The 13,845-nt window shown below is 35.9% G+C and overlaps 1 protein-coding gene across 2 annotated transcripts in view; it reads left to right on the top strand.

Annotated features, from left to right (window-relative positions):
- Nucleotides 1–13,845, top strand: part of nr3c2 (nuclear receptor subfamily 3, group C, member 2) — a 91,830-nt gene that overhangs the window by 45,001 nt on the left and 32,984 nt on the right. For both annotated transcript variants that reach the window (XM_067405376.1, XM_067405377.1), the window contains exon 3: nt 12,783–12,910. In XM_067405376.1, coding sequence (XP_067261477.1) covers nt 12,783–12,910 — 128 coding nt within the window. The remainder of the gene's footprint in view (nt 1–12,782; nt 12,911–13,845) is intronic.

The following is a 13,845-nucleotide window of genomic DNA, read 5'->3' as shown; positions in this document are numbered from 1 at the left end:
TGGCAGGGAGAATGCGATTTAAGGGGGCGGCGCCGAGTGTAAATCAGTGCATAGTTAATAATGCCCCAAAATAGGCAGTTAAAAAAATTAATTAAAAACAAATCTATGGGGTATTTTGAGCTGAAACTTCACAGACACATTCAGGAGACACCTTAGACTTATATTACATCTTGTGAAAGAACGTTCTTGGGCACCTTTAACTTTCTAGCTCAAAATTATGACTTGGTATGTTATCATTTTAACTTTTTTTTTTTTTTACATCTCATAATTTCTACTTTTTATTCCCAAGCATGATTTTTTTTTCTCCCTTATGTGGGGAAATGGGCATCCAAAGGTGAAGATCCCATAAAGATCCCATCTGTTTGGTGTTGATGTACTTTTGAAACAGGAAGTTTGGGAGATACATATGGAAAAGCTAGTCCATTTAAAAAAAAAAAAAAGAAATAAAATGAAAATGATTTACTTTGTGCTGTTGGCTACAGGTAGCCTTAGTAGGAGGAGCATTGTGATTCTAGAGAGCATCTGATTGGATAAAACTCTGTGTATTACAAGATGAGTCATCAAAATCAGAAAGAGAAAAAGATTTATAATGTGTATACATTTTTATTGTATTAATCTGCTAAAGATTATTTTTGTCAACACTTTAGAGCAGTGGGCTGGGGGGTCAAAAAGGTTGAGATAAGATTATAAGATTTGTGTGGATGTCTTATTTAATGTACTGATACAAACTTTGCCCATAGTGATAATAGATATAATGACAGACAAAGCTGGCAGCAGGAAACATCATTGCATCATTGTTGATGTTTTCAGACTGTCACATCTGGTGTTGACCACTGGGGTATTATATGAGATTCTCTCTCCGTGGCTCTGCTAATAGATGGCTGTTCATTCTCTGTCAGGCTTGGTCACAACCAGGGAAATAATATTCATGCTAATGAACATCAATTGATTTAGAAGAACTAGTTAGGTGAGTAACACGAGATGAGCTCGCCCTAAGTCCTTGTTTAGGACTTCTCAAACCTTTCTTGCTATAAAGAGCATTTAACCAGCAATCTAAGTGTACAGCATCTGCATCACAAGTACAAGATTAGCTTAAAGCAATCCCTTTTTTCTATTCAAAAAATCCCTTATATAGTTTAATTATATAGACCACTCACTTAAGGTTGCAAAACAAATCCATGACACTATTGTGCCTGAAGGGAATAAAAAGAAGACTGAATATCAGCAAAGTTATAAAACTGAGGCTGTCTGCCAAAGGGAAGATATAACCTGTGGCACTGTCAACAGTCAACAATCCTTGTCTATCCAGTACTTCTATATTTTTTTCAAGGTTTTTTTTCACATGAGTAAAAAGTACATGAGTGCTTGAATAATTGTCATCCAAGTGCAACTGAGTTAAAAATGAGGATGTCAGATTTCTGGTTTACTTATTTGTTAGTCTTGCCATACCTACAGGGTTGATATACTGAAGTATCTGTCTTCACTCACTGTTTACATGTTCAACACTGTAATACAACAAGGAATCGGCATGTTTCCAAATGTTTCTCCACCCAATGTCAGATCCAGTGTGCTTAATTATATACAAACTGCAGTGAATATATTAATGCCTCAAAAATCACTTGCACTGTGCATTTAACACCTCATGAAAGATGCTATGTTTGCAAAAATAATAACTAAAATAACACTGTTTTAGTCTATAGGCCTGTTTGGGTACCAGCTTCTACACCCTTTTCTATTCTAATGAGGCGTATTGTAGTACATGAGAGGAATTCTAAGTGCAGTTCATTCTCAAATATTTTCTTAGAAACATCTTTTTGTTTTCCTTAAGAAGAAAATGACTGTTTTTGATGTTATCTGGTGGTTCTTGCTGAAGTCCTGCTGATCAACCCAAAGAAAAACATGTCAAAGTCCTTTTTTTTTTTTCTGTGGTGCCTGCAGATTACGTAATAATCATAATGAGCGTGCACACTATTTTCGTCGCAACTGGCTTGACAGGAGATCAGCACTCTTTATTGTGTTTTTTTTTTATTGTGCCATGTATTTTACATAGTTATTTTTTAAGAGCCTGTCTGAAGATGAAATGGTCTGTTGCATTCATTTGTGCTCCCTCTAGAGTGAATGCGTCTTGCGTGCATATCTCTAGTAATAGTTATGTATTGTGTGTAGTTAATGCTTAATATATGAAATAACCCAATCAATTAAAAAAATATCTTAACATTTGGGGCCAGATTTACTAACAGCGTGCGTCAGTTTAACCCTCTTTTGGCATTGAAAAACTACTGTCGGGATTTACTAAAGACACGCAGTGCAAAATTAGCGCTGAAAAGGCGTGGACTGAGTTGTTTTTGCAGCTGACCTTATTGAATATGCATTTGGTTTCCCTTTCAGATGCAAAATTTGTGGGAGGAGAGTATTTAAATGTTTTCGCTAGTCAATTTACTGGTATTTGCGCCATTATTTAATGCCCAAAAAAGCAGGTGTTAACTCATTTTGTGACATGGCTGCAATTGTTGCTGCTAGGAGGAGACACCGCAGAGAATCTTGGTAGATTTGTTCTTTAATTTGCGCATCGTCAGTAGATCACACGCAAAGCTTGCCACTCCCATCGGCACAATTACGAAATTGCGCTCTCGTGCTAATTTGCCCCATTTGGTAAATCTGGCCCTTGGGGATTTAAGCCTAACTTTAAAAAGTTTTTTCTTTTTTCTTTTCAAAACCTAAAAGGTAAATATCACCTTTTTCACCTTTTAAAAAAATAAATAAATAAAAAAAACTTTATCAATTAAAATTCTGTTCCATCATTAATAAGTGAACAAATGAGTAACACATTATTAACACTCTAGTAACTACTTTTAACTATCAAGAAACTCTGATTAGTGAATTAGTAAGTAATAGTGCTCAGTTGAAGGTAGTAGTTCACTATTAGATCACTGTTTTTTCATACCCCCCCAGAGAACTACTGAGAACTACTATATACAGGTTCATAATTAACATGAATGATGCATAATGTATAATTAATTCTAAAGTGAAGGACATGGTAACATACTAGTACACTCAAAAAAATAACTTGTTGGTCTAACTTAATTCAATTATGACACCTATTTCCACACAGTCGAAATTATTTATTTGAACTTAAGCTAGGTTAATTGTACTGATGAGTAAAATTCATCCTAATTGAATGTGATTACAGCAGTTTCATTTGACATATTCTGTGAATGTTTCCTGAACATAATTCACTCTTGTTGATCCAACCAGTGGTACCCTTGTGCAGAGTTGCTTAAGTTTTCTGGGAAAACATTTGTAGCATGCAAATAATGATCAGGTAAAGAACTTCTCATCACTGGCTTTAACACAGTTAAAGCTTGTTGAGAACAACATAGATTAATTTCATGTAGCCACCCATAGCCTAACCACAAGATCTACACTTCAGCATAATGGTAACCTCTTAAACTCTTTTAAATGTCAAATATAACTGAACATCAAACTTTAAGAGGTATTTCCCTTTCCTAAAAAACACATTAAACAGCACTTAATTTCAACATTTACTGTCCCGATCTATCCCTACGCAAAGCATGCTGGGAAATAGAAATCCACTGCCCAGTTTCAATCAATGCAACTTAAATGATTTGTGTAGTCCCAACACAAATGGTTTAGGTTCACCTAACATTTTGCAAATTTAATTTAATTTAACATAATACAATTGATTGCAAATACCAATTAAGTAAAAAACTAAAGATTTGTGTTGGTTTAGCTTATTTTATTTAAATAAATTGAGCAAGCAGCGAGAATCTTTTTTTTTTTTTTTTGAGTGTAATGACTTAAGTGCCAAATGGATTTGGTAATTACTAGTGGGTTACCATGATCTTCACTTTAGAATACTGATCCAAATAATTAGTAGTTCTTTTAAAAGGATGAAGTGTAATTACTATCCAAAACCTTATAAAAACCTTAAAAATTTAAAATGACTTCAGTAGTTACTAGAGCATTATCATACTTTTCACTTTAGAATACTGATCCAAATAATTAGTAATTCCTTCTGAAGTATTTGGTAATACTTCAGTCATTACTAGTGGGTTACCATGACCTTTATTTTAGAATTAATTATACATTATGCATTATTCATGTTAATTATGAACCTGTATATAGTAGTTCTTAGTAGTTCTCTGGGAGGTATGAAAAACAGTAGTTACTGATGATCTAATAGTGAACTGCTACCTTCAACTGAGCAATATTACTTATTAATTCACTAATCAGAGTTTCTTGTTAGTTAATAGTAGTTACTGGAGTGTTAGTAATGCGTTACTCATTTGTTCCTGCAGTTATTCATTAATGATGGATCAGTATTCTAAAGTGTTACCGATAATTTATTTATTTTATTATTTTATTTTATTTTTTTGGGAATATAAAATATTCTTAACTTTATTCTTAAGGGAGAAGAGAAGAAGAAAAATAGCAATTACGAAGGATTTTATTCTAAAGGATGAAGGTTATGATTCACGAAACAATGTTATTTGCCTGCTGTAAATAATGATTTGCGTAATTCATATTATATATGGTAATTCATAATTTTATGTGCACAAACTAGTAAAGTATACTATATATCACAATGTATTTTATTTATTTTAGTATTTTCACAATTCTATTAATTTGCATTTAAAAAATCCTAAAATAAAAAATTTGCTCTTTTGGATTTTTTTCCCCCCTAGCAAAATAGCTTTGAAATCTATTTCGTAATTGTTTCACAGATTCAACAGCATTAGTGAGGCAGCCATATTGGGCAACTCACTTCAGATCAAGAGGATATTAATTCAGGTTCTGGTATATTAAGAGAACATAAATGCATTTTACATGCACTCACTGACGTTGCAGTTGACCCTTCGGTAGATCCAGGTCTTAATAGCACTCTGGGGACCCATAATTCTCTGCGGGCTGCTCTGCGTGGTGCGTGAAGTGGGTGCAGTGATAATGTTTAGACTGTCTCACTTTGGTTATGCAAGCCATTTGTCCTTTCTCCTGTTTGTTTTACCTAATCTACCTTTAGCTTTTGCCGCATTCCAAGTTTTGTTACATAAATACTCTAGACCGGAGAGGAGGTGGCTGTCTGTAAGAGCGGTCACTGTTTGCACAATGAATGGTGATCCTCTTGAAGCTGAGCTCTCTGGCTTGCAAAGAGGCTTTCACTTCCTGGCTTTGGTTAGCATCTGTATATCTGTGTGCTGTGAAGTCTGATAACTTTACACCCACCTTAACTGATAGAGAACATCTCTAATGGTTTAAATTCGGCGTAACTATCGCTGCATGTTCTATTTCTGCCCGTTGCTCTGCATAGAGCCAGGAGAAAGACTGCTGCTTTAGCGCTCTGTTGAGATTGATATGTGACAGTTCCAGCGCAGTGCATTCGAGCAGTTATATGGTTTGTTATTTTTGCATTCCTGATCCATCTGTCAGTCTTCTTTCTCAACCCTGCCAGTATCTTTCTGCAGATCTCAGCTGTTGCAGCAGCACGTAAGCAGCAATAAATATTCCGAATCCAAATAATATAGCGAATGCCCAAACTCTGTCTGCACTCCATTTCACTCCTGTAGTTTTCACGTTGGGCCTGAACACGTTCAATTATTATATGCTTATTTCCGTACACTGGTAAGTCATCAGTACCGTTTAAATTGAAAATTACTTCCTTTGAAATAATTTAGATTGTATAATTGCACAGGGAACAATAGGTAATTACCTATAAAGGGTGTAACGTAGTAAAAAAAATTGCTTCCTGTTTATGTCCATGAAACTTGATTATTAAGCATACTGCAGTATGTCTCTTGCACTGACATTTACATAGATTACAGTTTCTGCTGAACAAATGCAGTTGGGTCATTCCTACTGTGCAGTTTAATTTTTATCCACCATATATCTCATGTATTGGATTGAATATGACTTTTTACAAATTTAAAAGATAGAAAGTGTTAGATTAATCTCTTATCATTATATCACAATTAAATGAACATAACATAAAACTTTGTTTTGAGTGAATTTTGCTGTTTTTGTCATGTCCCCTGGGGCTTCGCATTAACTTGAAGAAGTATTCCAAGTATATTTCTTCAAGTTAATAATTTAAAAATATGGTTAAATCCTCATGTATAGGCTAACTCTCAAACCCTCTTTGAGCAATGGCTAACTTGAGCTCTTCTGTCCTGTTCATTTCCCATTTATGTAAATAATGGTATTTAAAGTGCCTCATCTTGACCAAAGCAAAGTCTCATATTGTTAGGGATTTTCTGGTTTTGTTTCTGTTTGTGGGCGGGTTTGGGACGCATTTATTTTAGTTTTCTGTGTTTCCAAGATTTTTCATTGCTTCATTATGTGTCACACCTGATGTTAATTTCATTATTTGATTAGTTTGGTCTATTTACCCTATGAAAAATAAAATATTTAAAATAAATTTATTTCATACTAAGTATACAGTAGTTCAAATATATTAACATATTTACTGACATATCACTTGAGACTTACTGATATAAAAAAATATAATGAAACTTTTGGAGTATTACTTTTTAAGCCTAAAAAGTGTTTTAATGTCAATATTGATAAGGATTGTATGAACTTTAATGCAATATATTTCCACTTTAGCATAATCAAATATACTAGAAGTATATTTAGTTGGACCTCAGCACCACTTCCGCACAATTAAAGTACAAAATTGTTGTTCCAATTTAAGTACATCAGTTTAGTATACCTAAAGTACAATTGCAGGATTTTACATATATATGTAAATATATTAGTAGTATACTTAGCATGCAATAAATGTATTTCAAATACATTTTAGTATATTTATTTTTCACTAGGGTAAGCTCTGTGTGTTGTGTTGTGTTGTCCGTTATTGTTATGTTGTGCTTGGTTGTTCATTTCCAGGTTTGCTCTGTTAAATAAAACTGCTGCATTTAGATCCATTTCTCCTCATTTTTGATACCCAGCTGTGACAAATATGAGCTTATATATAAATTATTTCTTATATTACAAAACATAGTCATATTCAATTTTTTTCTTAATATTCAAAAGGTATTGCATAACAGGAATTACCTAATTGTCATATCAGTGTTCAAAACATGGCTTCTTGATCCTTGAGTATTTTGAGAAAACCACTTGCTTAGAGGTATCTTTGAGTGATTTTTATGAAATCTGAAGATGAAATGGCATTTCTACTGCTTTGTGCTCATTTTATCGAAAAAACAAACATCAAACCTCAAGATAGAGAAATTGCAATTTGATCTCAATGCATGGTGAGTCCATTCTAATTAGACTGAAATTGTACATAAAATGGATTAGAAAAACACAAACACCTGTAGATTGTTAAAACTGCCCTCACTTCACCTGTAGATTGTTAAAACTGTCCTCACTTCACCCCACACCTTTTTATTATTACCTTCCTCATGACCTGTCTGTTTCTAGAGAATCACATCAAACATTGCCGAGCATGTTTACATGCACCATCTTACATAACATCATATAAGACATTGTATTCTTTTATCAAGGAAAGGCCAATATGTTCATGTTTTGATGTCGAAGCCAGAGAAAACGTCAAAGAATTCAACATCTAACGTAAACATGTTTTTCTTGCATTGTCAGGTTTTCATAATGAGCTGGTTTTTGATAGTCATCAGTGTTTGTTGTACACTCACTCACTGAATGATACTATCAACCTTGATATTTTTGATAGGAACACAAACATCAGTAAATACATTATTAGCAAGGAATTTGATCAAGTCTGTGATGTTTTGTGGTATTAGTTTGTTTTTTTGGTTTCTGTCTCATTCCAAATGCTCTTTAAGGGCTTTTCACACTTGAAATAGTTAACCCTGGGTCATTCTATACCCCGGGTAAATGGAATCCTGGATTATCTTTATTTTCATTTCACACTGCTCACATACCCGGGGTTAAAAGTTAATCTTGGGTATTCATAAACTGGCACATTCCTAAACCCTGGGTTAAAGTCCGTATTTGCATATTTGTGGTGTCAGTGTTACTGACTGGACAAAAGCAGCACGTGACCTGTTTACATAAAGGCTCTAGCATGGCGCGTCCTCATTGCTAAATGTATTTTTTTTTCTGAATGAACTTTTCAAACTAAAGGTAACCATCACTGTTTGACATTTGTCCTATCATACACAGACTGTTTATATACATTGCGCGTTATTTCCATGACTGACCAAAGTGCGTGAATATAAGGCACGCGATTGGTGGTTGGTTGCTAACCCGGGTAAAAAGCGGTGCTAACCCCGCTTCTAAATTACAAGTGTGAAACGCATATTTACCCAGGGGTTAAAAGCGGTGTTTAGAACGACGATAACCCGGGGTTAAGCGCAGTGTAAAAAGGCCTAATTGTGCAATGCCTAACTTTAGCTGTTTTGTCCTGTTAATTTCCCATTTGTGTAAATAATGGTATTTAATAAAGTGCCTCATCTTGATCAAAGCAAAGTCTAATATGTCCTTTTATATAAATTCTTTCCTAAATTACAAAACATGGGCATATTATTATTTTTTTTTTATTATATATATATATATATATATATATATATATATATATATATATATATATATATATATATATATATATAATATATATAAAAATATATATATTATATATACTATATTGGTAAAAGTATTGGGACACCCCTCCAAATCATTGAATTCAGGTATTCCAATCACTTCCATGGCCACAGGTGTATAAAATCAAGCACCTAGGCATGCAGACTGATTTGTGAGAGAATGGGTTGCACTCAGGAGCTCAGTGAATTCAAGCGAGGTACCGTGAAGTCCATTCATGAAATTTCCTCACTACTAAATATTCCACGGTCAACTGTTAGTGGTATCAAAACAAAGTGAAAGCAGTTGGGAACAACAGCAACTCAGCCGCAAAGTGGTAGGCCTCGTAAAATCACAGAGCGAGGTCAGCGCATGCTGAGGCGCACAGTGCACAGAAGTCACCAACTTTCTTCAGAGTCAGTAGCTACAGACCTCCAAACTTCATGTGGCCTTCAGATTAGCTCAAGAACAGTGTGTAGAGAGCTTCATGGAATGGGTTTCCATGGCCGAGCAGCTGTATCCAAGCCTGACATTACTAAGTGCAATGCAAAGCGTCGTATGCAGTGGTGTAAAGCATGCCGCCACTGGACTCTAGAGCAGTGGAGACGTGTTCTCTGAATCACACTTCTCTGTCTAGCAATCCGATGGATGAGTTTGGGTTTGGTGATTGCCAGGAGAACGGTACTTGCCTGACTGCATTGTGCCAAGTGTACAGTTTGGTGGAGGGAAGATTATGGTGTGGGGTTGTTTTTCAGGGGTTGGGCTTGGCCCCTTAGATCCAGTGAAAGGAACTCTTAATGTGTCAGCATACCAAGACATTTTGGACAATTTCATGCTCCCAACTTTGTGGGAACAGTTTGGGGATGGCCCCTTCCTGTTCCTGTGCACCAGTGCACAAAGCAAGGTCCATAAAGACATGGATGAGTGAGTTTGGTGTGGAGGAACTTGACTGGCCTGCACAGAGTCCTGACTTCAACCCAATAGAACACCTTTGGGATGAATTAGAGCGGAGACATCAGTGCCTGACATCACAAATGCGCTTCTAGAAGAATGGTCAAAAATTCCCATAAACACACTCCTAAACCTCGTGGAAAGCCTTCCCAGAAGAGTTGAAGCTGTAATAGCTGCAAAGGGTGGGCCAACTCCATATTAAACCCTACGGATTAAGAATGGGATGTCATTAAAGTTAATGTGCACGTAAAGGCAGGCGTCCCAAAACTTTTGGCAATATAGTGTATATTCAAGTTATGGTGTTAAAAAGGCAACGCATAACAGGAATGACCCAATTGTCATATTAATGATCAAGACAGGGCTTCTGCATTCTGGAGTATTTTGAGTAAACCACTTGCTACAGCCGTATCTTTGAATGTTTTTTTTATGAAATCTGAAGATGAAAAGGCATATCCACTGCTTTGAGCTTGTTTTTTCTTACAAACAAACAAAAAACACCAAACCTTAACCTAGAAAAAATTGCCATTTGATCTCAATACATGGTGAGTCTGCAAAATAGATGAGAAATGTGAACACCTGTAGGTAGTTACAACTGTCCTCACTTCACCCCACACCTTTTTCTTATTACCTTCCTCATGACCTGTCTGTTTCACATCAAGCATTGCTGAGCATGTTTACATGTACCATTTTCCACAACATATAAGACATTGTATTCTTTTATCAAGGAAAGGACAATATGTTTATGTTTTGATGTCAATAGAACAGAAAACGTCAAAGAATTCAATTAGCATAAACACGTATTTCTTGCGCTGTCAGGTTTTTATAATACGCTGGTTTTTGATAGTTATCAGTGTTTGTTGTTCATGTAAACTCACTTACTGACCACATAGACAAGTGTTACTTCAATAACACACAGTCACACTTGAGTAGATGGCGAAAACGGAAGTGAAGTTTGAAATCGAACTTCGAAGTTCCAACTTCTTCTAAGAGAGGTGAGGCAGGTTAGGCATTCACTTCATTATTTATACCAATGGAATATCCACCAGCTAAAGTACTTGTCATCGTTAATTGGTGTTTTCTTTTATGCACAAAACACAACAGCAGCACTCTCGCAGTGTGCCGGTCATAAGGGTGATCTGTTTCATAACAATGAACACTGACCTACTTCCAGCGAAAGCAGTCACCTTGTCAGTCCTTTGCTTTGTCTTTTTCTTTTTTACTCCATGGCAAGGAACGCTTGGTGCAGAACAAGAGAAACAGAGGGGCTCGCTGAACAGTTTAATACAGCCAGACCTCTCCACATCATGCACAGCGAGCGTTGCGGCGCTGTCGGGGCGATTAGCTCACCAGGGCCTGCCAATCGACTCCCTCGCAAGAGACCCCTGCTAACCGGCTAACAAATTGAATGTGTGTTTAGACGGACGAGGGAGAATTAGATCAGCTCTCTCGGCTGTGTCAGAAAGATGCTGTGAAGTTACTACCCGCACCAGGCCTTGAGAGGGAACGTGCCTCTGAGACCCAGAGGCTTGTTAAGACTCAAGGATGTTGTCAGAATGCTAACCAGACAATTACCGTGCACTACTGATTAAAACGAGAGCACGCTCATTATCAAAGTTAGGGCGGGGGAGGTACGTGCTAAGCCTATCTTGTTCTTAAAGTATTGTTAGAGTCTCACTGTTCATTTAAATGAGCTCTGCTATGTGGAGCTTTTCATGCACGCCATTGGCGTCTGTCAAAGGGTGACTTTCACCCGGTCCGCAGGGCATCCTTATAAGAGGCTCTGCCCACTCAGGTTATGTCAGGTTTCACTGGGCAATTTAATCAGATTTCTGCCAAGTCAGCCAGACTATTTGGAGTATGTGCTTCATTTTCAATGTTTCAATTTCATTTTGGAGGGCACAGGATATAAAAATCTCTCTCTCTTTTTTAGTTTCCAACATTTTTTGCCACTTAATGTTGTTCAGTATTTATTTCTGTGTGCGCTGTGTATTTTAAAGGGTTAGTTCACCCAAAAATGAAATTTCTGTCATTAAGTACCTGTTGTTCCAAACCCCTAAGACCTTCGTTCATCTTCGGAACACAATTCAAGACATTTTTCATAAAATTCAATGGCTCAGTGAGGCCTGCATTGACAGCAAGATAATTAACTTTCAAACATATTTAAAACAGTTCACGTGACTACAGTGAACCATTGAAATTTCAAAACGTTTATGACATAACGAAGCCTTGTTTACTGAAATCACGTGACTTTGGCAGTTGATACATGCTCCGAACCACTGATTCGAAACAACAAAAATCGTAAGGCTTCAAAGCTTCATTTTTGGGTGAACTAACCCTTTAAGTCTCCAATAGATAATAGGTGTAATTTGATTACTTTGAAAGTGGCATATTATATATGGGCGTATTTGTGTAGCCGTTTTACAGTCAGTCAGACCATTCTTATGATCTGGAGCTAAATTGTGAGGCATACGTTATGAGTCAGTGACATATGCCGTGCCCTTTGGGTGCCCAGTAACAATGTGGGAATTACGTGATTTCTGCAGTGCTAAAATTGTTGGGCTCAAACGGCCCTGCAGAGCAGGACAAACTTAGCTCAGACCTAGAATGTTATTTATGGGTTATTTTGTTGAAATTGTAGGCAGGTCCATGATATGCCGGTAATAATTTTTTCCTGGATCTATTAATTTATTAATTTAATGTTTTAATTATAATTATGCAATAATTGTTTATTACTATTTCTACTACTACTGCTGCTAATAATAATAATAATAATAATAATTGAACAACTTCTGTCTTCCAAATCAGAACATGTGCAACAAAAATGCAGAAAAAATACCTTTGAAACATGCAATATTTTTAAATATTATAAATAATTATTAAGATGTGTTCCCTCACATGTATTCAATGTCAAAGAAAAAAGTTTATCACATATTTATCACAATACTTTTTTAGAGTTATTAAATTGAAACTTTACTTGAAAATGGTATAAAAGTTTTCAAAAATATTAGGACACTTTGCCTAAAATAAAATAGGCAGTTCATTGATTAAAGGTGTGTTGATTTACTTCCATTTACCTTGTATCGGATTTTCCAGCTAATTTCAAATGCTTTAAGTTTTTTTGGTAATTTCTACAGTTAGTTATGAACTGCCATTGCAACACATCCAACAGAACTACTGTATTTTTATCATTAGTGTGGTTTGTCACTTGATGTCTCAAGTACAATTTACAGGTACAATTTTATTTGCTCTTGTTTCAGTGCGTCTTTGAGACACACGTCTTCGACAGCCAAAGTGTGTCTGGTGTGCGGAGACGAGGCGTCAGGATGTCACTATGGGGTTGTTACATGTGGAAGCTGCAAAGTTTTCTTCAAAAGAGCAGTAGAAGGTAAGACTCGCATCTGTTTTCTCACTTGCTGTTGAGAAATGTCTTTATGTCATATTAACAGGATGAATCCTTGTTGAAAAGGCCGGTTTAAAGCAGTATGAATTCCTGACTGGTTTATGCATAATATTTCACAGAGCTCTAGAGATCGCAATCATTCTGGGTGGTGAGATATGTGTTTTGATTCAAACGTATAAGATCTACGAGAGATGCGTGTAATTACAGCTCATACTGTACAAGTGTACTATACAATTCTTTAGGTCATTAAATGAAAATAAGGATATCTGAGAATAAAAAATAAATGTAAAAAAATCCCATATAGAGATAAACTAATATTAACCATGCACTGCTACATATACTTGGTAAAGTAGACCCAGGCCTGCATTTTTACCCCTCTAAATTTGGGTAACAGTGACCTATGGGATAATTCACATCTGATTAGAGGAGTGAAGTATTGCTAATGCTTTCAAGAAACTTTCAGTGACTTTCAGTGGAGTTTTCAGTGTATTAGCTCCAAAGCAAACACGTCGCTATCACAGCCTCTTCAGAAAGGTGCAAATTGCTGATTAAGCCAACAGACACCTCCAAACTCCACAGATCATCTATTATAACAGTCAAACAGAAAACGCGAGAGATGGGGGGGAAGATCTTTAGAGTATATTCAAATAAACACCTATATGTACTCTAGATATTGCTGCTGAAGAAAACTTGTCAAAGCCTTCTCAAAACTTCTGAAGATTTTAAATTTTTTGCCAACTAAATGTCTGTGGACAGCATTTGTGGAATGCTTCCGATTACACTGACAACAACTTAGAGCATAAAGCATAAAGACAGTATAAAGCATACTGTCTAGTATATGAGAAACATGGAATATTCAGGATATTCCATGTTTCTCATATACTAGACAGTATGCTTTATCTAGTGGAAAATTCTGTGAG

The sequence above is a fragment of the Chanodichthys erythropterus genome, chromosome 12, assembly GCF_024489055.1.
Source record: "Chanodichthys erythropterus isolate Z2021 chromosome 12, ASM2448905v1, whole genome shotgun sequence".
Taxonomy (NCBI): Eukaryota; Metazoa; Chordata; class Actinopteri; order Cypriniformes; family Xenocyprididae; genus Chanodichthys; species Chanodichthys erythropterus.
This window is presented reverse-complemented; position numbering and strand designations above follow the sequence as displayed.